Source organism: Octopus bimaculoides, chromosome 27 (genome assembly GCF_046866305.1).
Source record: "Octopus bimaculoides isolate indiv1 chromosome 27, ASM4686630v1, whole genome shotgun sequence".
NCBI classification, from domain to species: domain Eukaryota; kingdom Metazoa; phylum Mollusca; class Cephalopoda; order Octopoda; family Octopodidae; genus Octopus; species Octopus bimaculoides.
In genome coordinates this window covers 5,539,471-5,566,682 of record NC_142954.1, presented here as the reverse complement: position 1 = coordinate 5,566,682, position 27,212 = coordinate 5,539,471, and the positions used below count along the sequence as shown (strand labels likewise).

Here is a 27,212-nt window from a genome sequence, read left to right as displayed (position 1 = left end):
TATGGAATCTTGTTTAATGTCGTCCTGTATTACACCGGCCAAGTTGTTTACGCCAAGCGTTGGTGATTAAGTAAGAAAGCATCATCATCGACATCATTATTAGAATTAATACAGCTTTGTACCTGTAGTACAAAGGGCTATTATAATTATTAGAAAGGCGACGAGCTGGCAGAATCGTTAGCAGGCCGGACAAAATGTTTAGTGGCATTTATTACGGCTTTACATCCTAGGTTCCAATTCAGCCAAGATCGACGTTGCCATTCATCCTTTCTGAGGTTGAGGAAATAAGTATCAGTCATATACTGGGGTCGCTGTAATTCGGCGTCATTTCTTACCTAAATAGGAGCAGACATGGCTGTGTGCTTAAGGCGTTAGCTTTGCAACCAGACGTTATTAGGTTCAATTCCTTCTCAAGGCAAATGTCTTCTTTTATAGCCACGGGTCGATGAATGCTTTGATAGAGGATCTGGTTGATGGAAACTGTGTGGATTCCCGTCATTGATACATGCATATATGGTGTTAGCCTACCACTACTTTGATCTGCTTATCAAACGGTATTGGTCTGTTTACGTCCCCGTAATTGAGCAGTTCGGCAAAAGAAACCGATAGAATAAGTATTGAGATCTGGCGTCTGTGGTGGCCAGATAAGATGTTCAACTTCACTAGAATGTTCCTCGTGCTATTCAGTTACAACTTTAGCTGTGTCAATTGGCATTATCATCCTGAAAGATTTCGTTTCCCTCCGGAAGCAGTTCCGCACCATAGGATGAATTTGATCAGATAAAATGCTTTAACAGTCTTGACTATTAATTCTGCCACGAAGGGAAACCATTGGGCCGGCGCATTTCCAAGATATAGCCCCCCCAGATCATCACAGATCTTCCTCCATGGGTAACAGTTGGAAGAAGGTACTCTGGGTCAAATGCTTCTTTTGGCTGTCTCTACACGTATACTCGGCCGGTGGTTGGAAATAAGGTAAAAGATGAATCGTCCGAGAAAATAACATTTTCCCACTGCTCTAGGGATCAATTATGTAGGCTTTTACTTCACTCAACACGCTTTGCAACATATATTTTTGAAAGTAGTGGTTTTCTGATTGCAGCCCTTCCTTTGAAATCAGGCTTTGTGCAGCACCCGGCGAACAGTTTTTGTGGAAACTGGGTTCTCAAGGTGGTCATTAAGCTCTGCAGTAATTTTGAGAACTGTACTTTTGTGATCCTTTCTAACAATTCGCGTAAGAGTCCGGCGGTCCCTACCTGAAAGTTTTAGTTTTCTTCTGGAGTTTCGTTTCGACAAGGAGGTTTTTTCCCCTCTTTCTCAAAGGCTGTCATTACTTTCGAGACAGTACGTCTTGATACACCAAACATTTCGGCTTTTTTTTTGTTATGCTATCGCCTGCCATACAAGCACCAACAATTTGACTTCTTTGAAAGTCCGATAGATCTGTCATTTCAATGAATTTTAATTACCTTATTCTGATGACATCTGAAAAGAAACAGCAATTTTAGCAAAACATATTAAGCAACACTAATAATAAATTAAAAAAAGCATGAAAATAAACAAGCTTTTGACGGTTTTATAGATATTTCAAAATTATGATGCTCTGATGCTAGGTGTTTCCATTATTTTGTCCAACCCCTGTGTGTATATATATATATATATATATATATATATATATATATATATATATACACACATACAAACATACGCATACGTGCAAATATATGTGGGGTGAGGACTAAAGAAGAAGATACTTGCTCAAGATGCTTGTCAGTGGGGCTTCTTAACATAGAGCCACGTGTGGCGATGATGTTAGCTTCACTCTTATGCTGGTTGATCTGGAATATAAAGATTCATAATAACTCTACGTTGTCATTTTTCTAGGACACGTACGGCGGTAATTATATATATATATATATATATATATATATATCTTAATATATAAATCTGAAGTTGTGTGTTTATGTGAAGCCTTTTTGAATGTTTATAGAAATCCACATTTTCCACTTTTTCGTAAAAATTTTTACATCAATGGAATTTTCTCGATGTGAACTTTCCAGTGCAGTAATTAGATTTTTAAAATTCCGTTTCCTTTGTGTGATTTAAGGGAGATTTGGCTGTTGTTTCTAGCAACTTTTATATTTCATCCCTTCTACCTGGAACGCCATTCTTACACACGCACTCAACATAAAAATATAGAGAGTAAAAGTTAAAGAGGGAGAGGGAGAGAGAGAGAAAGTGATACATACAACGTCATAGATTAAACTTTCATCTCAGTGTTCTTTACCTATTTTTCATAACATAGATACGTAAAAACACACACAACCACACATACTTGACCTGTGACAACAACATACACATTGCTCTCAATCTCTATTCATTTCTTCCCTCTTCCTCTCTCGCTCTCTGTGCAAGTAAACACAATCATTCACATCGTGGTATATTTACAAAACATTGATGGCATAACTACAGAGTTGTATCCCCCAACTTTGGAAGGTCATAACTTTCATAAAAATGAATATTTTTTAATGAAATTTTCTATGCATATATTATTTATTATGTAGATTCCAAATATACAAAAATTATCAGTGAAAGTGTTTTGGGAGGAGGTGGGGGACAATTTTCGGAAATTCCACTTAAATTCCTCTTAACTTCCAGGAAAATGAATATTTTTTCATGAAATTTTGTACAAATGTACCTTGATGTATGTACATTTCAAGCATGTAGGAATTTTGAAGGAAACAACTGCAGGTTATTTTTGAGACGTGTTCCCCACTCAGTGGTGTTTCGGAGCAAGTCGTCCATATTTGTTTCATTTTTCTCTATTATGTGCTTATGTGCATCCTTAGATTTCTAATGAAGTAATAGGCAGTGAAGAGAAGCAGTCATAAGAAAACTTTTAACTACCCTATTCCTTTCTCTCCCCCTCTCTACCTCTTCCTCTCTCGCTCTCTCAAAAGCATACATTCAGTAAAATATAACTCATGTTCGTCAATGTTTTGTAAATTTACCACGATTTTCACTAGGGTGTTAGGGTTAGGGTTTTAGGGTCAGGGTTAGGGTTTAGAATTAATGTTATGGTTACGATTTTTAGGGTCAGGGTTAGGGTTAGGGTTTAGGGTTAGTGTTAGGGTTAGTGTTAGGATTAGGTTTAGGATTAGGGTTGGGTAATCGTGCGGGTGTTAATCTGAAAAATTACAGATATGTGAAAAGTACCGACCCTGCCATCTAACTTTTGTTGTTCTTTTTAATATATACATAGATTATGCCTCCAAAGAAGAGAGTTTGCTGGGGAAAGACAGCAGCCGGTTTAAAATGACAGCCACAGACTGCAGCAGTTCACCACATTCGAGTAGCTACTTTGAACATAATGCAAAATGGTGCATCAACACCTTCTGCCCAATCTGATAGAATTCTGGCAAAACTGTTTAGCAACAGATCGCCAGCAATTGCTTCATCACAAATTGCCATCCTAGCTCCTGTGAAAAGGGATTACCCTGCTATGTATAATCAGGGCAGCGCAAAAAGTTGTTTTGCACACGCATTTCTATAGCCAATTACACGGATGAAATTTACGTATACTTAATAATTTTACGCAAAACAGCTTTCAGACTTTCCCTGTTAATTTCATCGTCTTTTGAATTATGAACATATTTACATCATAAGGGTTTTTTCGTTGTAAGGCTTTCTTTTTTAGTTGATTTTCCCCTAGCAAGACTTATCGTAGATGGCATAATAAGTCACACCCAGACAAGGTCAGGTTATACTGCTAGTATATATATATATATATATATATATATATATATATACACACACACAGTGTACATTTAAACACAAAAGAGGTATCCATCATAGGATTCCCTCACGCTAGAAAGAACAGCTAAGATCAAAACCACTATTATATATATATATATATATATACACACATGTCTACACACACGCACATATGTAAACACACACACACACACACACACAAACACAGAATTTGTCTCACGTGTTACCTGCCTTCATAAAGTGCGTTTCGTAAGACCTCGTGTTGAATTACCTGATACAAAGGGGTGCATTGTTCCAGAACATAAAACTTGAAGACTTCAGGAATTGCTGGCATTCATTTTAATAGTAGTGTGATTTATCGTCTGTTCCTTTGTCACAGAAGTTTATTCATCCGGTCAACCTTTTCATGTAGGTTAGGCTAGTTCCATCCTTTCTTTGAATACATACATACATACATATAAAAAAAATTAGCACATAAATACATATGCATGCAACTAGACATGAAAATATACACATAAAAACGCATCCATAGAACAAACATACAAATCTGCGCATACACTAACACCAAATACTGCACACACACACACATATGCACAAATACCTAGATGATGTTGATAAAAGTTCCAATGAAGGAGCCTTGAATCTATGTTAGAGTCCGGCTCTTTCTCTATGGACAAGAAATACAGAAATGAAACTGATTGATAACATACATACATACATACATACATGCAAGGGGTACCCAAAAGAAACTGGAATTTTGCAATATTAATTTAATGACTTAGTTTTACGTTTACACGTATATCGCCATCAAAGTGTTCTCCATTTGAAGCACTCCATCGGTTCAGATCCATTTTCCACTGTTCCAGGCAGTCCTGGAACTCTTGCAACGCGATTCCTTTCAACGCCTTCGTCGCTTTTTTCTTCTTCTCCTCTTCCACATCTGCAAAACATTTTTCCTATCAGGACTTTTTTTCATTCGGGTGAATAAAAATAGTTGCAGATTGCAATGTCGGGTAAATAGGGAGAGATATGCATACCATTAACGTAGTTCTCAGATAAATTTAGCTTCACACAGAAAAGGGAAAAAAAAACGTAAAAGAGACAGAAGGAAAAATAAACATATGGACAAACAGAAACAATAACAATTCTCATCCACACAAGAAGTGGAGAGGAAAAGAAAAGAAAAATCAAAACAACAGAAACAAACACATCTAAAACAAACATGGCATCGACACTAACATCTGAAACACAAGCCGTTCAACACACGCAACAAAAACAATCACCCCCCCCCCCACCACCACAACAACAAACACAAAATAAAGACTGTAACATTACGAAATACATGCCAATAAATTCAAACAACGATGAATTAATGAAATGTATAATAACACGCACAAACATTACACCAAAAGATTTTGTCCCACCCACAGTCTCTCCCAGCCTGCACACATAGAAATCATTCAAACAACACGAAACACACACACACACACACACACACACACACACACACACACACACACACACACACAAACTTAAAAACCCATTTTCCACAGGAAATCGGAGATTTGCGCCAGAATATCACCAAGAGAAATTCTTGGTGATTTGCTGATGGAAACACCACAAGCCAACAGGAGGGACGGGCAATCCGCCCCTCCAAACAAAACCAAGTAAGTTTTCCCTTTCTTTTCTTCTCTTTTTCCGACAACATGGTCGTGTACAAAATCGGCAGAGAGAATATGCGTGGCCTGGGGGTCGTCTTGGAAGCGGGGGTCACCTGCTCAACGACCTCAGGGAACTGAATGTCGACGTGATGGCCATTTGGGAAATCAGGATTTACGTTTCACGGGACTGACTTCCAACCTATTTTTGGTGACTATGAGGTGTACGCATCTCCAAGTCGTCCGGAAGCAGAAGGCGGAGTCGCCATGATGGTTCGGAAAAATCTGGGTCTTGCAACACGGACAATCTTCCTGGATCCGGAAGGTAAGTCGGTGGTTGCCGTCTACTGGGGCAGGACGACCAGATTTCTTCAGACGCCTGAAAAGTTTCCTAGGAACTTTAGAATTAGTGGGGGATTGGAATGGAGGTTTAGATGTAATGTTGGATTGTGTAGGTTCAGCAGATAGGAGGGGGGGGGTGCAAAAGCCTCGCAAACCTGCTCAGACGATTCCAACTGGTACTGACTGGATTTCCCAGATGTGTCAATGTGGACCTGGTCAAACCGCACCAGGTCGTCTAGATTGTATCTAGATAGGTCATTTTGTAGAGTAGCAGATAAGGATAGCATAAGTTGTCCACAGTTGTCCACTGCCTTTTCTCTATTTTGTTTAATTTTATTCGTTTCTATGCTACCTGATTCAAAAAGGAAAAGCTTTTCAGGAGTGACGTTTCAGAATTTCCAAAATGCATTTTATTTTCACCGAAATAAAACATGAATACACTCCCAACGAAACAAATTATGAAGGGGATGTTAAATACGCTTATATATAATTCATAATAAAGACATTGTTGTGTACGGAATCAATACAGTTGCATTTAATACCTAAAGCCCCACGAGGTTCCGGCAGGGGATGGTGGCGAACCCTGCTGTACCCTTCCACCACAACTTTCTCTCACTCTTACTTCCTGTTTCTGTTGTGCCTGTAATTCAAAGGGTCAGCCTTGTCACACTGTGTCACGCTGAATCTCCCCCGAGAACTACGTTAAAGGGTACACGTGTCTGTGGAGTGCTCAGCTACTTGCACGTTAATTTCACGAGCAGGCTGTTCCGTTGATCGGATCAACTGGAACCCTCGACGTCGTAAGCGACGGAGTGCCAACAACAACATGTTATATAGGCCTTAGTTCAAAATTAAACGTCTAAGTTTCGAGACAACTATTTTACGCAGTGATAGTTTGTGATACCTCATTAAACCGATGGGTTCGGATCGTTGGTCTTTAATACTTCACATATAACAAGACGTGTTTATTAACTTCCTTATTATTCCCTCTATTTTTGTAGGGATTTGCTGGATTTCTCTGAGTATATTTGATCAAGTACTGTCACTTATCTTTCATTTTTTACCTTTTTATTATTTTTTATTTTTTACTTGTTTCATTCATTGGACTGCGGCTATGCTGGAGCACCGCCTCGAAAGGTTTCAGTCGAACAAATCGATCCCAGGATGTTTTTCTTTCGTTTTTTTTTTCCGTTTTTTTTTTTTGCTTTAAGCTTCATACTTAGTCGTCATTTGCCGAACTGCAAGGTTACAAGGAAGTAAACAAATCATAACCTATTTTTAACCGGTTTCGAGGGTAACAAATACAGACATAAAGACACATGCATGTGCAAACATACGACAGGTTTCTACACAGTTTCCTCCTACCAAATTTACTCACAATGGATTTGTTGGCCCGGGAGTGTAGCAAGGGGCACTTGTACTGGGAAATATATTTCCTAGAATTTCGTTAAGCAGAAACATTATTTAAGTGCTACTTACCCAAACAAAAGTGCCTCTTAACATACATAAAATATATTTTAACTGCCTTTTCTCTCTTTTGTTTAATTTTATTCGTTTCTATGCTACCTGATTCAAAAAGGAAAAGCTTTTCAGGAGTGACGTTTCAGAATTTCCAAAATGCATTTTATTTTCACCGAAATAAAACATGAATACACTCCCAACGAAACAAATTATGAAGGGGATGTTAAATACGCTTATATATAATTCATAATAAAGACATTGTTGTGTACGGAATCAATGCAGTTGCATTTAATACCTTAACTTCAGATGTGCGTAATATATAATTGGAAATACATCCATTACGTAAACCTTCTTCAGAATCTTCATCTTTCTTGATAAATCTTAAGTAAAAATAAGACAAGTTTTAGACACAATGCAATTTATATAATCAATGATAGAATTATTGTTTCGTTCTAGTATCTTCTGCCATCTGGGAAGATCTATTATTCACTACTCAAAGAATTTCCTCTCCTTACTGGCAAAAACACTCTGCCAAGTAAATTTTTATATCCTCTTCATAGTTAAAGATCTCTTCATTCAATGAATTTTTGTATAGACCGAAACAGGTGAAAGCATAAAATTGAGAGAATATGGAAGGTGAGACAAAACCACTCAGCCAAGCCTCAGTAACTTCTATCGTGTCTGCAATCAGTTGGTCGACTAGAACAAGACGCAGAGGCTTTACAATCGAAGTCTTTTAAACCACTTCTGACACACATGTTCCGTAACAGCATCATCTCTGTACACATCGCATATCTTCCTGCAAGTTTCTGTCGCTTACTTGCCTTTTCTAAAACAAAAAGCATGTGGGATCGATAATGTTCGCTTTGATGCTCTATTTTCAGAGTGATCCACCTCTGCTCTCCTCATCACACATTCTCTCTAAGCCCCCACTTTTACTATACTAACCACTTCGCCCAATCCTTTCTCCCCCACCTGCCATGTCAACCCACTCTCTGGAATTTCCTCCTTTGTTCACGTTTATCTTGCAGTCATAAATTGTCCCGACTAAACTTCAATCCTAGAAGGATTTCGAGGTTTATGGATCCTGCGTTTTCTTTCACACTCATCCATAAAAATAGAAAGCTAACAACAAAAGAAACATCCTATTTAATGATGTTCTGGAATATTTCTTCTTACCGTGATTATTGTACACGAGGTGGACTGGGTAGTATTGGTAACATCAAAAACTTGTTCTTTTGTTTCGTTAGTGTTAGGAATGCCGTTGCCTAATACTTCTGTCTCGTTCGTAAGACGGGTCTGTGCTGCAAACGGATGACATCGTCAATTTTGAGAGGAAAATTGGGTACAATTACTTGACATATATATGTACATACACATACATACACACATATATGAATGGAAGCGCACACACACACACACACACACACACACACACACACACACACACACATATATGTATATAATAATAATAATAATAATAATAATAATAATAATAATAGTAATAATAATAGTAATAATAATAATAATAACAATAATAATTACACTTTCAACACTTTCAATACAGTAACCATAAGAACATCACAGCAAACCACAGCACATACCCAAGGCACACAGAGCTGCGCTCGGTAGTGAAGTGAAAGCACGTTACAAAAATAAAACTACTGAACAATAATAATAATAATAATAATAATAATAATAATAATAATGATGATGATGATGATTTTATTTATTTGCCATAAGGACGAAGGATGAGGGGGACAGTACAAAGACAGACATAAAGTGCGAGTGGGCTTTACATATAATGAAATGATAAAAAAAAGAAAGAAATTAAGTATATACGGTATACACTGAAAAAGAAGAGACATATATATAACATAGAAAGGTTAAGCGGACGATGGAGATGTGGCTCTTCTGATACAAGAAAGCCTGTAGGGATAATCGAGGAACTCCAAGAGCAAGTGCCCTTCCCAATTTCTTCTCTCCGACTTACAGGTCTTCACTTAGAGAAGTATGATCCACATTTGCCATTTTCCCAACTTTCATCCACCTTTCAGTAAACTCACCCGAGGACAGCACTTTCCTCTCCACTCACAATTTCCTTTTCAAGTGAGACTTGAAGTTAATGAGAGCTCTACCAAAGAGGAATGTGTCTGTCCTCATGCCTTTCAGGCTTGTCCACCAAACAACCTTGACGAGGTTATTTGTAGAGCTCGACGAGGACATCCTGCAAGCCCTGGTGGAACAAAATCCCATCGTAAATGTCGAGGAACTAGCAGAACAGCTTGGATTTGGTCATTCAAGTCAGCGCTAGAAGTAAAACAATGATTTTGGTTTCAAGACGAAAGGCGTTCTTCCATCAGGATAATGTTCGGCCACAAGCAACGAGGATGACATTCCAAAGGCTGGAACAATTTCAGTGGGAAACAATGCCTCACCCACCATATTCACCAGACATTTCCCTATCTGATGATTCCGCAATCTTCAAAATCATTTGGATGGAAAAAATATGAATTCTGTAGACAAGGTCTGAACAGTACTGGAGGAGTATTTTTCGTCACTGACAAGGGAATTTTGGAAGAGGAGCCTTGCAAGTCTACCAGTTAGATGGAAGAGCATTGTAGAAAATGAAGGAGAGTATATTTTAGATTAAAAAAGAACTTTATCATAATTTTGAAAAATAAATGGAAAAAAAAATCGCACTACTTATGGGATGACCCAAGATATATATATATACCTATCTAACTATATATAAATATATATATATATATATATATATATATATATATATATATATATATATATATATATATATACCGGAGTAAGCACATGAACTGTGCAACAAGGTGGAAAAAAGAGTACTCAAATACCAGAGGTAGAGTAATTTGCTTTATTTAAAAGCAGCAGAAATATAACAAAAAAACCGTTACTCTGTTCTGCTGCTTTTAAATAAAGCATATATATATATATATATATATATATATATATATATATATATATATATATATATATATATAGTTATGTGGAGAATGGAGAAACAAACACAATAAGAAGCAATTCGACTGGGCTAGTTAGCCATTGTTTTAATTATGTGGAGATTATATAATGAGTCATTTACGCACGTTTCAATTTGCCAAATGCTTTGGCAGATCTCTTCAGGATGTTGAGGAGTATGTTAGAGTTCATGGTGCGAGAAATGTCGGAAGAACAATTAGTGGATATATTAATGCATATGGTAGTATAAGAATAGCGTTAGGTAAAGATAATCTTATATTTTAGTTGAAGCTGTGTTAGTCTTCCTGGAGGGGGATGTAGGATATATATATATATATATATATATATATATATATATATATATATATATGCACACTCATATGGATGGGAGTAACTTTTGTGTTTCAATCACAATAGAATCGACAGGTTGATGATCCGGAGAAGTATTATTACATATGATGGAAAGTTTTAAAAAGTTAGCAAAAACGAAAGGAGTATAATATAATTGGAATGAGTCTTGAGTTGTATCCTGGGAGTGCGATGGTGCTCATCTGTTGAAAGTGAAATTTTCCAGTCGGATATGATAATTCCGTGTTTTCAACGCGTTTGTAGGATGATCTGTGGTTGTAATACCTTTTATTGAATTCTCCTTCAGCTATTCCCATGTAACGTTATTCAAACTTGTATAAGATATGAGTTTTATACCCACAATGGAGCAGTGATAGGGGTGTTTGATTATTGTCCAGTTTACTCATTTTACAGCACACAACACCACATCATTCTGCACTACACAACATCACACAACTCTATTCCACTGTTCTTCACTACTAACATTAATTACAACTTTAATGTTATCAATAATAATAATAATAATGGCGCGCCAATGACAGGGCCCAAATTTGTAGAAATAGCAGCCAAATCTCCTTCAGTTCACCCCCTTATCATTTTACAAAAATGACACATTGGATAACGATATGCTACGTATAAGAAAAGGAGGCGGGATTTTCACGTCACATTTGGAACATGTTTGACGATAGAGGTGGATAATCAGGTCTCATATAGCTTTACAGCAGCAACAACAGGTAAGTAATAATGAAAGTTATTTGATGTCAGACTTACCTCTACAGGATTCAGATTCAATTTCCCTCACAATAAAATCAGTCTCATTATAATCTTTCAAGTGGATGAAATGTGTACAACTGGGTTCACTTGCTGCTGCAGTTAACTCAGACACTCTTGGATTGACAACTCCAATTGTAAATATAATGACGCCATCATCTTTCAGTTTTTTAGCTGCCGCTACTGTTCTATATTCATTATTTGATTTTCCATCAGTCACCAAAACTAAAACTTTTGCAGCAACAGATGTTCTTGTTGTATTTGTAAAGACACTGGTACGTGCTTCGTCAAGAGCGATGGCCGTATCAGTACCACCACCATCGTAAGCTGTAGCGTCAATAGCATTTTTTACTGCAGCTTTCGTATTGTGGGCTCCTAAGCCAAATATTACGATAGGACTGCTTGAAAATCTAATCACTGCTACACGTGTCTCATCTTGGCTAATGTCTAGATTATCCACAACATTATCCAAGAATATTTTTGTCAAATCAAAATTTCTTGTTCCAACGCTTCCGGACGAGTCAATAACAAAAACTAAGTCCATCTGGGCACCGGCACAATCTGAAAAGATATTTAGAATTAAAACCAATTTTTTTAGCATAGACCCATACGCGAAAGTTTGCTTATGAATGTTTGACTTTTGTTTTGTATTTGTACAAGTTGGCTCCAAGTCTCACCCAGGGACCTCAAGAACCAACAAGTTAGTAGTTCAAGTTGGTGTTATACCTAGGGTGTCATATATTTAGTTTTGCACATAGTGGTCTTTATTCTAGCACATAGTGTTCTAGTTCTAGAGAATGTTTAAGAAAACATAAGAAAATTATGAGTTTGTTTTAAAATTTGAGATTACATAGACAGTATTTTACGTAGGATATGGGCAGTTCCCATGAGAACTATCTTTTGAATTACCATACATACATACATACATACATACATACATATACAAGAGTATTTGACAAAGGAGCACAAACAGTTTTACTCACTACTTAACTGTTCTAATTCATTTGACAGGGTCACGAATTGGGTGATGTTGCCGTTCGAATGAATATGACGTTTCCACGAATTAGCTTGCTGTCCTTTTTGTAGTGGAACCGGCGATATTGAGTTTAAAATAAACAAGCTCATTACCAATCCAGAATATAGGGGTATTTGTAGGTCGGACATTGTTAGCGTCGATACATCAACATTGAACTCGGTCTTGACTTTACTGCAATTCGTTTTCAGTGTACCACTGCAAGCATTTTGAACGGTTGTCAATTGGGCACTGGTTACCTACAGAAATGAAAGACAAAAGCATTTTTGTGCCAAACGGAGGAGTCTTTAGGTCGTCATATCTATATATCTCTGTCTCTGTCTGTCTGTCTGTCTCTGTCTCTGTCTCTCTCTCTTCCTACACACACATATATATGTATATACATATATACTTTATATATGTGTATATACACACACACACACACACAAACACACACACACATATACTTATAGAGACATGCATGGTGATTACTACGTCTCTGTGCCACCTCCATGTGTTTCCTCGTTGTCAATGACATATCTGACTTTCCGCCCATGACCTCTCAGATGACTAAGCTGTCCCGTTACAGATCTGCGGAATTTGAAGCAAAAGTGACAGTCGAAAGTTGCAACTAACTGTGCGCTTCCGACTGGTTATCTCCGCACAGGTTGCTCGCTTCTATAGCTAGAGGACTTTCAGAAGATGAGATTAAGAAAAGAACCAGGTCTCCATAAATAGACGTGTGTACGTCATTGGATTATAGTGATAAACGCTTGTATAACGTGAGTGTCATTCTCTGAGTCTCTGTGACTAGTGTCTGGGGAGAGATGACCAGTAATGACGAGAAACCCGTAGGTTTTAGATCAGGGTGTCCCTCTCCTAAAAGGATGCTGTGACAGCAGCTAGGGGTCCATCACTCCCCATGGTTTTATTGCGGACCCTGACACCAACCAAGGAGATATTTGCGACCCCCGAAAGGATGAAAGGCAAAGTCGACCTCGGCGGTATTTGAACTCAGAACGTAGCGGCAGACGAAATACCGCTAAGCATTTCACCCGGCGTGCTAACGTTTCTGCCAGCTCACTGCCGTTCACATATACACCGTGTGTGTATATGTGTACATGTGTATATATGTGCAAATCTTGTACTTACCCTCCATATTCCACCAGTTGTTGCTGCGATAGACTTCGTCTGGGCCTCTGCTAACCGTCTCAGGAAATAATAGTCTTTCGCCAGAATACATTTCGTTCTGATTCTTCTTATGGTTGCATCGATTACAGCATTACTGGTCTCACCAGGTTTCAGGGTCAAATCTACGGCATAGACGTGTCTGGCAATGCCAAGACAAATGCCCACAAACAGAAGATATCTGATGGACATTGTTGGAAAGATTTTCGTCTCTTCTTAAACGATAAAATTCAGACAGCAGCTCGAGATCCAAAACTAATCGTTTGATAATACTCCTCGAGTCTCACACCTTTATATAACGAAGACTTTTTTGAGAAATACAAAGTAACAGGATATGGTCTCCTGAGGTAACAAAGAGCCACAGCAAGCAAACTGTATTATCGCATTTTATGTAGTAGCATGTTGTAATAATAATAATAATAATAATGATGATGATGACGATAAATATTATTAAATTTTGCTTTTAGATAAGAAAAGGTGTCACATAAGTTTTCTTTTATTTTCTTCCTCTTCTTTTTCTCATTCTTTCCGCGCCGTCTCCTCTTTCTTCTCCTTTTCCTTCTTACACCCCCATTCTTCTATTTGTATCATTATCACGTTTTCTCTCTTCTTTTTTTCTACGAAAGTTCTCAATTATAATTCGATTTATGGAATCTTGTTGAATGTCGTCCTCTACTACACCGACCAAGTTGTTTACGCCAAGCCTTGGCGTTTAAGAAGGAATGCATCATCATCATCATCGTTGTCAATGTCATTATTAATATAGCTCTTTGCTACTGGAACTTCGTCGATTACGACGACGAGTGTTCCAGTTGATCCATTCAACAGGACATCCTGCTCGTGACATTAACGTACATGTGACAGAGCACTCTACAGACATGCGTACCATCAACGTAGTTCTCAGGGAGATTCAGCGTGACATAGAATGTGACAAGGTCAGCCATTTGAAACACCGGAACAAATCATTCTTGCTAGCCGAGTGGATTGGAGCAGCGAAAAATAAAGTGACTTGCTCAAGGACACAATACTCGGCCGGGAATCGAACTCATGACTGTACGATCGCGAGTAACATACTCCTTGCCACTAAACTGGCAGAATCGTCTTTGTTGTTGGGACTCCGTCGGTTGCGACGACGAGGGTTCCAGTTGATCCGATCAACGGAACGGCCTGCTCGTGAAATTAACGTGCAAATGGCTGAGCACTCCACAGACACGTGTACCCTTAACGTAGTTCTCGGGGGATATTCAGTGTGACACAGTGTGACAAGGCTGACCCTTTGAATTACAGGCACAACAGAAACAGGAAGAAAGAGTGAGAGAAAGTTGTGGTGAAAGAGTACAGCAGGGTTCGCCACCATCCCCTGCCGGAGCTTCGTGGAGCTTTAGGTGTTTTCGCTCAATAAACACTCACAACGCCCGGTCTGGGAATCGAAACCGCGATCCTATGACCGCGAGTCCGCTGCCCTAACCACTGGGCCATTGCGCCTCCACGGCAGAATCGTCAGTAGACCGACAAACTGCTTTGTGTTATATATTATAGCTTCACGTTCTGGGTTCAAATTCCACCGAGGTCATCTTTACCTTTCATCTTTTCGGTATGGGGGTGGGGGGTGCAATTCGACTTACCCTCCCCTCAAAATTTCTGGCTTTGTGCTAAAATTCGAAACCATTATTATCACCATTATTTCCATTTCGCTTCTGAGAGCTCTTGATTTTTCTTGCTTCGGTTAATTCTGTAAGAGCGGACCACAACCTGGCAAGGGTCTCACTGGGTCTCCACTATGCGCAACATCCAAGCACCAAACTCAAAGTCCGCGATCTCCCCAGTAATACAGTTTTCTGAGCATGCTTTATCCTCAAGTTATTTGTACAAGTTGGCTCCAAGTCTCACCCAGAGACCTCAAGAGACAACAAGTTAGAAGTTCATGTAGGTGTTATGCCTAGGGTACCATATATTTGGATTTGTACATAGTGTTGTTCTAGAGAATGTTTAAGAAACCATAAGAAAATTATGTGTTTGTTTTAAAATTTGAGATCACATAGACAGTATTTTACGTAGGATATGGGCAGTTCCCATGAGCACTATCTTTCGAACTTCAGCCATTTTGGGGTTTCCTGGTATCTGAGATAGGTATCAATCAGCCCCTTTTGCTATCCTTCCAGGGCACATATGACAACAGGTATTATTTTAGCCTTCAGGTTCCACAGTTTGCCAATTTCTATTTCAAGATCTTTATACTTGCCCAGTTTTTGGTAGGTCTTTCTTGATAGATACATTTATCATCATCATCATCATCATCATCATTATTATATGTTTGACTTTTGCTTTGCATTTGTACAAGTTGGCTCCAAGTCTCACCCAGAGACCTCAAGAGACAAGTTAGACGTTCATGTAGCTGTTATGCCTACGGTGCCATATATTTGGTTTCGTACATAGTGTTGTTCTAGAGAATGTTTAAGAAAACATAAGAAAATTATAAGTTTGTTTTAAAATTTGAGATTACATAGACAGTATTTTACGTAGGATATGGGCAGTTCCCATGAGCACTATCTTTTGAACTTCAGCCATTTTGGGGTTTCCTGGTATCTGAGCTAGGTAGCAATCAGCTCCCTTTGCTATCATTCCTAGGGCACCTATGACAACAAGTATTGTTTTCGTCTTGAGGTTTCACATTTTGTCAGTTTCTATTTCAAGATCTTTATACTTGCTCAGTTTTTTGGTAAGTCTTGACAGATACATTTTATTGTTATCATCTTCATCATCATCATCATTATCATCATCATCATCAACACCATCATTATTATTATTAACGAGTATTATTATTATTATTATTATTATTATTATTGTTGTTGTTGTTGTTGTTGTTGTTATTCGACATTTGATAGTTTCATGCAGATTTCTACTGTATCACCTGTTACACCTCCGTGTTGCTGAAGTGTGTGCAGCATTGTATTATTATTATTCGGCCGATAACTGATGAGATATTTAAAGATTAGCTAATTTTTTTTTTTTTCAGATAAAAGAAAAAAATCAAAAGAACGAAATCCTGGCACACCTTCGCAGACCTCATTTATCACTTTATCAGGTAACAATTGGAAAAAATTACAGGTGTGTGGATAGCGTATCGGAAAACGAATCGAGAGGTTGGCGGTTCGCAACTTGTGCCCTTCTCAGTTGTATTTATGCTAATATTTTAAAATGAGCCATGACGGAATAAAACGTGTTTATTGTGAGATCGTGAGATCGATTCTCGAGCAGAGCGGGCGATGCGATGTGGCCTTGAGCAAAGCACTTCATCTCACGCTGTTCTGCTGTCACTTCGACACCTCAAATGTGGTACACAATTCACCTGTAGAGCCAAATGGTGGACTGCGTAACATTGGGAATTTATGAGGTTATTCTAGGACTTCTTTCCACTTGTTTTAAGGCTTTCCCTAAAGCCTGTCTAACAAGATTCAAGAAATTCCAATAGTGCTTATGAACGTCCATCCCTAACTTTATCTGATTACCTTCATTTTTATTTTCAGTAACTCCGTCGCTTACAACGTCGAGGGTTCCAGTTGATCCGATCAACGGAACAGCTTGCTCGTAAAATTAACGTGCAAGTGGCTGAGCACTCCACAGACACACGTGTACCCTTAACGTAGTTCTCAGGGGATATTCAGCGTGACACAGTGTGACAAGGCTGACCCTTTGAATTACAGGCACAACAGAAACAGGAAGAAAGAGTGAGAGAAAGTTGTGGTGAAAGAGTACAGCAGGGTTCGCCACCATCCCCTGCCGGAGCCTCGTGGAACTTTTAGGTGTTTTCGCTCAATAAACACTCGCAACGTCCGGTCTAGGAATCGAAACCGCGATCCTATGACCGCGAGTCCGCTGCCCTAACCACTGGGCCATTGCGCCTCCACATTTTCAGTAAGCATAGGGTTTTTCTGACTCATCGTTATCATTTATTTTTTCAAAAAAAAAAAAAAAAATTCCTTCAGCTTGTGATGGCGGACAAACTGAAATAGCCCTTGAGCTAGTTTATTCTTGTCGAAATTCTTAGTGCTTGGGCAGAAACTCAGCCCAAGCTCCAAGACAGAGGCATCGTTATGCTTTGTGTAACATAGTTCACTAATGTCACTTTAAACTGTTTCTTCTAACAGATCTACTTAACCGTTCGACGGTCCGGTCTATTATATGAAATACGCAAATAATATTTCCCTAACATCCATGCATCATATGATACGCATTTCCGATATCTTTCAACCACCAGAGTAACTCGAGACTTGTGAAGGGTAAGTTTTATATTAATCAGAACGTATGAAACGAGGGTTAATTAAACATCACAAGACAAGCATGCACTTTTAGGACAAACTTATAAAAATGATTTGAATAGGCAAAGAGTTAATGAAGATTACTCAAAGCGACATTCTACCAGTCATAACTGTATGACTTGTATTCAATCATATTTGTATTCAGTCATACAGTCATAACTGTATGACTGTATGACTTGTATTCAATCGTCAAAGTATTATTAGCAGGTTTTTTTTTGCGTCATTGAAGCATTTATAAATAACAACGACAACAAAACAGCACTGCCTAATTTCTAGTTTATTAGAAATTTCTTAAGGATAAGTTTTGAATGTATTTCCTCTTTGGTGCGAAACAGCTGGATATTTTAAAGGTTTTAATTTCCAGTGACATTCACAAAGAAATCGACTTTATAATTCTTACAGTACTTGTTACTAAGTGGCATTGAAATCGTGCGTGACACTTGAAAGGGAAAACTTCTGATGTGGTGTAAGAAGTACTTTAGGCTGTCGTGATTCAACAGTATTTGACAAATACGTGGTACAATTCCTTTTTTGTAGATTTGTTGCACTTTTCCCCCCGCAAAAAAAAAAAAAAAATGTCGAGCGAGTTGGTGGATTTGATAGCACGCCGGAAAAAAGGAAAGAAACGCTTAGCGGCATTTCTTCCGTTTTTATGTTTTGAGTTCGAATCCTGCTGGGGTTAACTTTGCCAAAATAAATACCACCGAAGCACTGTGATCGATGTAATCGATACCCACCTCCCTCAGATTTTAGGCCTTGTTCATGCGGGAGAAACCGTCTTTGCTGCTGTTGTTGTTGTTGTTGTTAATGCAGTGTAAACCGAAATCAACCAGATTAAGCAGACTTACCATAAACGACGCCCGAGATGTGACCATCCACAGCCACAAGGTTCAAAGTTCAACTCTGTTCTTTTAAAAGACATCAAAGTGTGATTTGAAGAAATTTAGATACTATTTCTTGCAGGTCAAGTGACCACGTAGATTACCCATTCCGGTAGCTAAGAGGCCGGATGTCACGGTGTGGTATGAAAGAAAGTGGTAAATTTAGTCGAGTTAACGATTTCTCATGAAAGAGTGACCGTTATAAAAACCTCCTCGAGGAACGTGAAGACGTAGGCTGAAAAGCAGAGCATTTTCCAATCGAAGTCGGGTGTAGAGGATTCGCTGAACACAGCGTGAGGCGATTGTTGCTATCGTTAGGCCTAATTCATCGTAAAGCAAATACCACCATGAAGGATATCCGGACTATAGTGGAAAAGGCAATTTGGTTAAAAAGAGACGATGAGCAATGGCTAGGAGAATATTGAGCGAAACCTAGTAACCAGAAGATCTAGAAAGCGGGGTTTATCTCAGTGAGGCGGGGCAGGTGCCCAATGATGCCGTCGAGAGGAAGGCCTCGAAAGGGCACACATTCACTTCTGATGACCCCATAAGCTTGCTAGCATCCGGTATGTGGAATTATTAAATTGAAGTGACCGATAAAATAATTACTAGGCTTACAAAGAATAAGTCCTTGGGTCGGTTTGTTCGACTAAATGCGGTGCTCCAGCATGGCCGCAGTCAAATGACTGAAATAAGTAAAAGAGTAAAAGAAAAAATTATATACACACATATGAATATATGCATGTGGGTATATGTGTATGTGCATATATATATACATGAATATACATCATATATGCATACAATTTGTATTGTGATCTGTTACTATGTGTTATAATCTGCATAGCGACATACGATATGATCTGTATTGTGAGCTATGCTATGTGATATATATATATATATATATATATATATATATATATATATATTATAAAATCTGGTAATTAGTCATATATTAATTAATATCGATTAATTATCAAGAGGCCAGCACATGTAAAGAATCAAAGAGATTCAGAAATATTATCTGCAATCTCAGGGGATTAAGGTACATTTAAAAAAAATAACGTCAACCACTAACGTGGACAATTAATGCGCTAGAAATAGATCACATCTTGTGTCTATTAAGACCTAAAATGTTCTCAACATGAAATATAGCAGCATACCAAAAACGCGAGCGGGCAAGACATTTAAAATTACCTAAAAAAGCATTATTAAACAGGAACTAGTTTCGGATTTAACAAATTCTTACCATTTGTCTATTCCTCATCAGCCTGATTTGTAATTTAACCGTAATCATCAGAATCGTATACAGAGTTGCCCACCGCCATGGGTGTGTGTGCATTATATATATAAGCTTGCCGTTAAATAGACTCAACCAAAAGTGCTCACAGGTTGTCAGGTGATAGTGTTCAAACGAGAAACGAAGGCAAGACATAAGCATTCCTATATAAAAAGGTGACAGTGGCCATGATGTCTTTAGACTAGAGTCGACATTGTAGGGCAAACATTGGGAAATGTTACAGATTGGACGTCGTCGCTTAGTTACAGGAATATAAAGGGCCCCTTAAATCAGTTGAAAGAAGGTGTAGGTGAGGGGTGATGTAGTAGAGTTGTTTTAACTGTGGAAAGAGAATACCTGGACATGTTTGTTCCGGTTTTCAGCTTTCCAATTTCGAATTGCCTCGAGATCAGCTTTGCTTTTAATTCTTAGGGGGTCGACCTCCGCAGTTCAATAAAAAGAGAGACCGATAGAATAAGAGGTTGGGTTTTGAAAATAGCTAAATACTGGGGTATAAAACCCTTGAAAGCAGTGCCCCAACATGACCGTGAGTCTAAGGAATGAAACAGGTAATAGATAAAAGATACCTATTGTCTTCGATTTGTTCGATTAATCCAATGGTTCTCAAACATTTGTTTTACCTGTGGACCTCTTTGATCCCTATTTCACCTAGTTAGACCCTCATAGTCATCAGGTGTTTAAAAAAGTCCTATTATATTTTGTTGTGTCTGAAAAGAGCTATTCTGTCGTAATGACTTATTAATTAACAGACTCACCTGTTCAGTTCCTTATTTATTTATTTATTTATTCTTAAATTTTCGTTGCTTCTTGCAACCTCTTCCATAGTTGTTGACTCTCTATTAATAAATAAATGCGCCCGTTTTTAAAGCTTAGCCCGGTTTCCCGGTTTCATTTGCGTATGTGTTCCCCAGCTGGACGGGACGCCAGTCCATCGAAGCGTTACTCATTTTTGCCAGCTGAGTGGACTGGAGCAACATGAAATGAAGTGTTTTGCTCAAGAACTCAACACGTCGCCCGGTTCGGGAATCGAAACCACAATCTTACGATCATGGTGCTGACATCCTAACCACTAGGTCACGTGCCTCCACTGACTCTCTATTATGTTTTCATAATTAAATATTATTAGGAAGTGTATAAAAATTGTTAAAATATTTTGCGTATGTATAACTAACTAATTACACATAAATTTCGTATGGACCCACAAGGGTGATATGAACCCTAGCTGACAACCACTGTACTAATCCCTTCGAGGTGGTGCCTCACCTTGGCCGCAGTTCAAAGACTGAAACACGCAAAAGACAGATGAAAGCTAAATGTTACTCGTTGTAAAATAACTTCCGACCAACAATTCGCCATAAGGAGTGGCAATATTTCAAACAATGAAATTCAAGTCACAATTTTGCATAGCACACACCGTTGAAAATGAAATAAAATAAAATAAAATGACATAACGTAAAATCGTGACTAAATTCCATTTAGGAGAGTGAAAATATTCATATTTATGGTTTGGGTTTCAATTAAAACCGTGATATAAAGCAGGTGGATGTGTGAAAGGTTTCCACTTCACAGAGAAATTCACTACATTAACTATTTACAATGTCAATTCACATTCGGGATTAATAAAGCTTGAGGTACAGAAATACTGAGATTAGAAAAAGAATTTTTACAGTTGTAGGCATTGTTGGTGGTGATAATAGTGTTGGGTTTTGTGGTGGTGCAGTCGGTGGTGATAGTGGTGGGAATGTAGCTGTTGTTGCAAGCTTAATTTTTTTTTCTGAGTGCGCTAGTTGTTGGTTTCCACTGTCAGGTCAGCTCTGACCCAGGAGTCCTGTAACAAAAGACATTCCAATAATGAGCAACCCGTCTTACTTTCAGATGTTGTATAACTAAGACTACATTTACTCATTCATGGCTTCCTTCACTTTTAAGAGTTTCGGTTGAGAGGGATTTTGGCTGCTATTTCTAACAGTTCGTTATTATGAAATAGTTGCATTGTTGACATGTCGATTGCGATGTATATAATAAAAGTTGTACACACACACACACACACACACACACACACACACACACACACACACACACACACACACACATATATATATATATATAAATTTTCAAAGGCGAATAAGCATCGACAGCTAGCAAGCCAAGCTACTCCAGACTGATGAAGAGCAATGACTCTGAAACTAGTCTCTGGATGCTGGCTTTGCTGGGTGGAGGTGCTTATCTCCCCTGTTTGAAAACATAAGGATACAGAACGCTTGTGTCACATAGCCAACTGGAAAACGATGTTTCCTGGAGCTAAATAGCAGTAGCATTCTTCCCTTTTCATACTTTTTATCCTTTCTTTTCATGCCGCGGAGTCAAGAGGCACAGTTTGGTCAACGAATATTTTAAAAGAAATCTAGGTGTAGCGGAAATGTGTAGCAAAAGATGTTGTTGATGTAGCAGATGTTGTCGACATCAAAGTAAAACAATGAGGAAGGTATCGGGTTGTGGTTTAAATAATTTATTTAATCGATACTTGCATTTACGTGTGGTATACACAAGGAAAGCCGCTACATGACATTACCAACTTGCTTCGAGTTGACGAAGTAAAATATGAACAGGGGATATACTGTGTCGATGTGATAAGGTAGAACCAGGCATGTTTTGTGTCTGTGTGAGCGTTGGTCATTCGGTCATGTCTGTTTATGTTCTGTGACCGCTACTGTGTTGGGTCGTTCATGCTGAATATGTGGATCTCGATTGTCTGCTATCACTTGAGTGTTTGCCTGTTGATGGCCATTTGATTATTTGTCGTGTGTCTGACTGTATTTATAATGGTCATCCCAGCTAGAAGGACAGACATACCACAGGAGTAATTTCTACCTATGTAGGTCGCCTCCTGTCCACTTGAACCTTCAATGACACAGCTCAGATCGGAGGTCGAAGAAAAAGACATCCATCACTTTTTCACAATACAAAGAAATTTCTTTCGCGCCTGTTTGGCTAGTGGTGGATCAGACGAGCAAGAATCCTTAGATTCGGTTTCGAATCTCAGCTCAGAAAAAAAGAAGTGTTAGTTTTTACATAGGGATTGATAGAAGCAAATTCAAATTTGATGTGTTATGATGCATGCTTTACATTTCAATACCAGCATCGCAAAGCATAAATGATGTTAACTATAATGATAACGCATAAAGGCGAGTCTGCTGATAAAATTGAAAGAAACTATGTTGGTGAATAGTAAATAATTAGAACAGGAACCTAAACAGCAACTTATCACCTATATATCTATATATATAAAGAGTATTTTAATTATTTCAGTAATTTTTGTTATAAAAATTCTGTCGAGAAAACGGGGAGGGAGAAATGAAATCTGCTAACTGGAGCACAAGCAACTCGCCAAAGCGAGTGGTAACTTCGAAAAAACATATAATAAAGTAACACAAGACAGTATATCTGACTCTTCAGTTCTGTCGAAGACAACGTCTATACTATCGTATGAATGATGAGCTACGCGACGTACCCACAGTCAAACTGTGAATGACACTCCCAAGAATTTACAGCTTTATAAGTGATGCAAAAAAAAAAAAATAACAAAAATAAAATAGCAAACAAGGAAAATACGTTGCTTGCACGACAGTAAAGATTAGCAGTTTTTTCTGTTGCTGTATGTCCCAGTTCATGAAGAACGTTGACAACTGAGGAGACCTTGAGAAAAACCCGCCTGACCCATGACAGTGTGGGAAATAGATGTAAAATGATACTGTTATCATGATACTGTTGTCTAGATAGATAGATAGATAGATAGATAGATAGATAGATAAACAGATAGATAGATAGAAAGATAAATAGACAGACAGATAGATAGGTTTCTTTATTAGCCACACAGGGCTCAACACAGAGGGGACAAAATACAAATGTAGAGTTTTTCTTTTCGAGGGGGCCGAAAACAAAGCAGAAAAAAAACAAAAGTGGGGACAATGATGAAAAAAAACATCGCAAAACGTTTGGGGTATTTACAAAAAATACGAAATAATACAAAAAATTCCCAATAAATGGGGAGGTTATCCGTGGAAAGAAAAACCTACGAAAAGACCACGGTAACCTCGGTCTTTAGCGTCACAGTTTGTTAAATAAAATTTCTTTTATTTAAGCAAGAAACGTAAGTAACCCTCTGTTTACAAAATTTTAAAACGTTTTATAGAATCATGGTCAAGGTGGCTTCGTCATTTATACGTGCCATTCTTGCTACATGTATCCATCTTTTTTCGAAACATTTGCTAGACAACACTTGCCTCTCTACTCTCACCTTCCTTTTCAAGTGATACTTGAAAAAGTTGATGAGAGATTGACCAGAGAGGAAAGTATTTGTCTCTAATCCTTTCAGACGCGTCCACCAGATGCATTCTTTGGCCATAGCCACAAGTACGATAAATACAGCTCTTCCTTCCCGTTTAAAGGAAGGAGGCGTGACGATATTGACGATAGACTCGGTTGATAAACCGACTCGTCCCACACGCGACAGCAGTCGTTCGACATAAGCCCACAGCTCCGAAATGGTTGGACACTGCACAAGTGCGTGCAGAACGGTTTCATCGCTCTGACCGCATCTCGGGCAGGTCGGCCCCGCATTTCGCGAGCCGTGTCTATAGAGCTTATCCCGAACGGGTAGCGCCTCTCGGTAACACTGCCAGGCCAGGGATCTCTGGAAGTTGTCCATAGGTCCCGGCCCGAAAGTCGTCCTGAACAGGCGGGTCAGGTATTCCTCGTCGACGCCCAGGTTCGCCCCGAGATCGTCGTCGTACCTGCCCTCCACTAATCCCCTATAGAATGACTTCGTTGTGATGCAGCCGCTCAAGGTCGACCCGGGACGGCAAAGTTGTTGCAGAGCAACGCGACACTCACGGTGCCATTCGCCATTCCTCGGCCTCTTTTTGATCCACGACTGCAGCTCGGTCATGGAGACGAGCTGCGGGAAAGCGCGTCGCACAAACGGCGACCACACCTGCTCACCGTCGTCTACGTAGAGCCGGAGATGTCGCAGTCTCAGCGCATGTCTGCGCATCATCAACCACGGCATGCCCAGCCCTCCTTTCAGCGGGTGTTGGCAACAAACGGATCGCCTCACCATCGGAACGCTTCCTTTCCACAAAAAGCGGAAGAGGATGCGCTCCATTTCGGTGATGGCGCGATCGGGACAAGGCACGACGGTCAGGCGGTATTCGATGACGGACGCGATGTACGCGTTCGCCACCTCCGCCCGACCTTTTAGGGACAGCTTCCTCTCGGACCATTGCCGGCAGAGAGTGGCCACCCTACTCGTTATCTCGTCCCAGTTCTTCTCCGTTTGCAGGTCCGGACCGAACCAGACTCCGAGCAACTTGACCGGACCGTCCGTCCAGCGTCTCACTACTGAGGCGCTGCCGGACGGTATGGGCTTGCTTCTCCAGGTGCCGAGCAGCAAACCCACCGACTTATCCCGGTTGATTTTCGCTCCCGTCACCGCTTCGTAGTCTTTCAGCGTCTCGCCGACAAGCTCGATGTGCTCGTGGCTAGACGCTATGACGGTGACGTCGTCCGCGTATGCCGACACGCTCGTCCCGCACCCCAGTTCTCGTGGGATGCCCCTCAGCGTCGCCAGCTTCCGCAGTAGTGGCTCGAGAGTCAATACGTACAGGAGCGGTGACAGGGGGCATCCCTGACGAACCGAACGTGCAATGTCGAAGGGTCCCGATAGACGTCCATTGACGCGAACAACCGAACGGATGCCTGTGTACAAGGCAGCCATCCAGCCGCGGAAAACGGGACCGAAGCCGGCCGCTTCGAGGACGGCCTCCAAGTATCGATGGTCTACCCTATCGAAAGCTTTGGATTGATCCAAATTGATCAGGGCCCCACCCATGCCAGGTTCCTTAACTACCCTCTCTATGATGTAGCGCATCAGATGGAGATTGTCATGGATGCTCCGGCCCGGCACGGCGCACGTCTGCTCCGTGCCGACCAGTTTCTCGATGACAAGCGCCAACCGCTTGGCTAACACCTTGGCCAAAATTTTCATGTCTGCATTGAGCAGAGTGATGGGCCTAAAGTTATCTATGGCGTCCCCCTTGTTTGGATCTTTCTTCAGCAGCGTTACCGCTCCTCGGCTCACAAAACCGGGAATGCTCCCGTTCTGCTGCCAGTTGCAGTACACGGCCGCCAAGACTTCTCCAAACAAGTCTGGCATACAGTTGTAAAGCTCGTAGGGCAGACCGTCCAAACCCGGAGATTTGTCCGGCGAGCAACCCGCCATCGCGTCCCTCACCTCCTCCGCCGTGATGACCCCTTCGCAGCACTCCGCCTCTCTTGCCGAGAGTCGTGGCAAGCTGTGCAGGTAGGCACTAAAGTCCACCCTGCCTTCTCGCTCGCCACTCCTCCCGAACAGTCGGGCAAAATGCCGCTGAAACGCCTCGCACATCTTGCTCGGCTCGAGCAATTCGCGCCCCTGTTCGTCTACCAGAGACCGGATGGTGGCTCTGTTACCCCGCTGCGCCTCCGCCACCCGGGCCTCTCGTGCGGCTCCAACACCTTCATTCCTCAGAGCACGCATCCTTGCCCTGACAGCACACCCTTCGTGTTTAGCATTGAAGTGTTGGTCGAGGGCCAACCTCGCCGCTAAAACGTCGGATGCGATGCCACTTCGCAATGCCTCTTCTAACTTTATCACTAGCTCCCCCTCTACTCTGTTCCTCTCTACAGCTAGTGCCCTGCTATACCTTATTGCTTCCGCCCTTACTTGCTCTCTTGAGGGCAAACCACCATTTGTTGTTGACGATGGCTCCGGTCAAAGCCCTCTTTACTAACGTGCTAATCCGGTCTCTGAAAACCTGTCTCGACGGGAAAGACGCGTTTAGTTTCCAGTAACCGGGACCCTGCCTATGTGCCTTATCTAAGTCTAGCGTACACGTCACAAGTTTGTGATCCGTGTAGCTGACTATGTGGAACTGTGGACATCCTAAACTATCTCTATCTCTTGTCCTACACACTATCCTATCTAGATACGATCTCGACGACCCAATGCGGTTGCTCCAAGTCCACGTTGGCACATTTGGGTGGTCGAGTCGGTACCTGTCAGACAACTGGAAGCGTCTGAGCAGGTCTATGAGGCCTTTGCATCCCCTTCTAGTTTTGTCACTCCCC

General features: G+C 40.1%; 1 protein-coding gene across 1 annotated transcript in view; it reads right to left on the bottom strand.

Annotated features, from left to right (window-relative positions):
• LOC128250993 (von Willebrand factor A domain-containing protein 2-like) overlaps positions 1-13,811 on the bottom strand; it is a 31,004-nt gene extending 17,193 nt beyond the window's left edge. Inside the window, exons 1-5 of the mRNA XM_089343177.1 lie at positions 13,513-13,811; positions 12,332-12,620; positions 11,349-11,909; positions 8,415-8,539; positions 1,644-1,838 (exon numbers count right to left, since the gene is read on the bottom strand). Coding sequence (XP_089199303.1) covers positions 1,644-1,838; positions 8,415-8,539; positions 11,349-11,909; positions 12,332-12,620; positions 13,513-13,740 — 1,398 coding nt within the window. The 5' untranslated portion in view covers positions 13,741-13,811. The remainder of the gene's footprint in view (positions 1-1,643; positions 1,839-8,414; positions 8,540-11,348; positions 11,910-12,331; positions 12,621-13,512) is intronic.
• Positions 13,812-27,212: the final 13,401 nt, after the last annotated feature.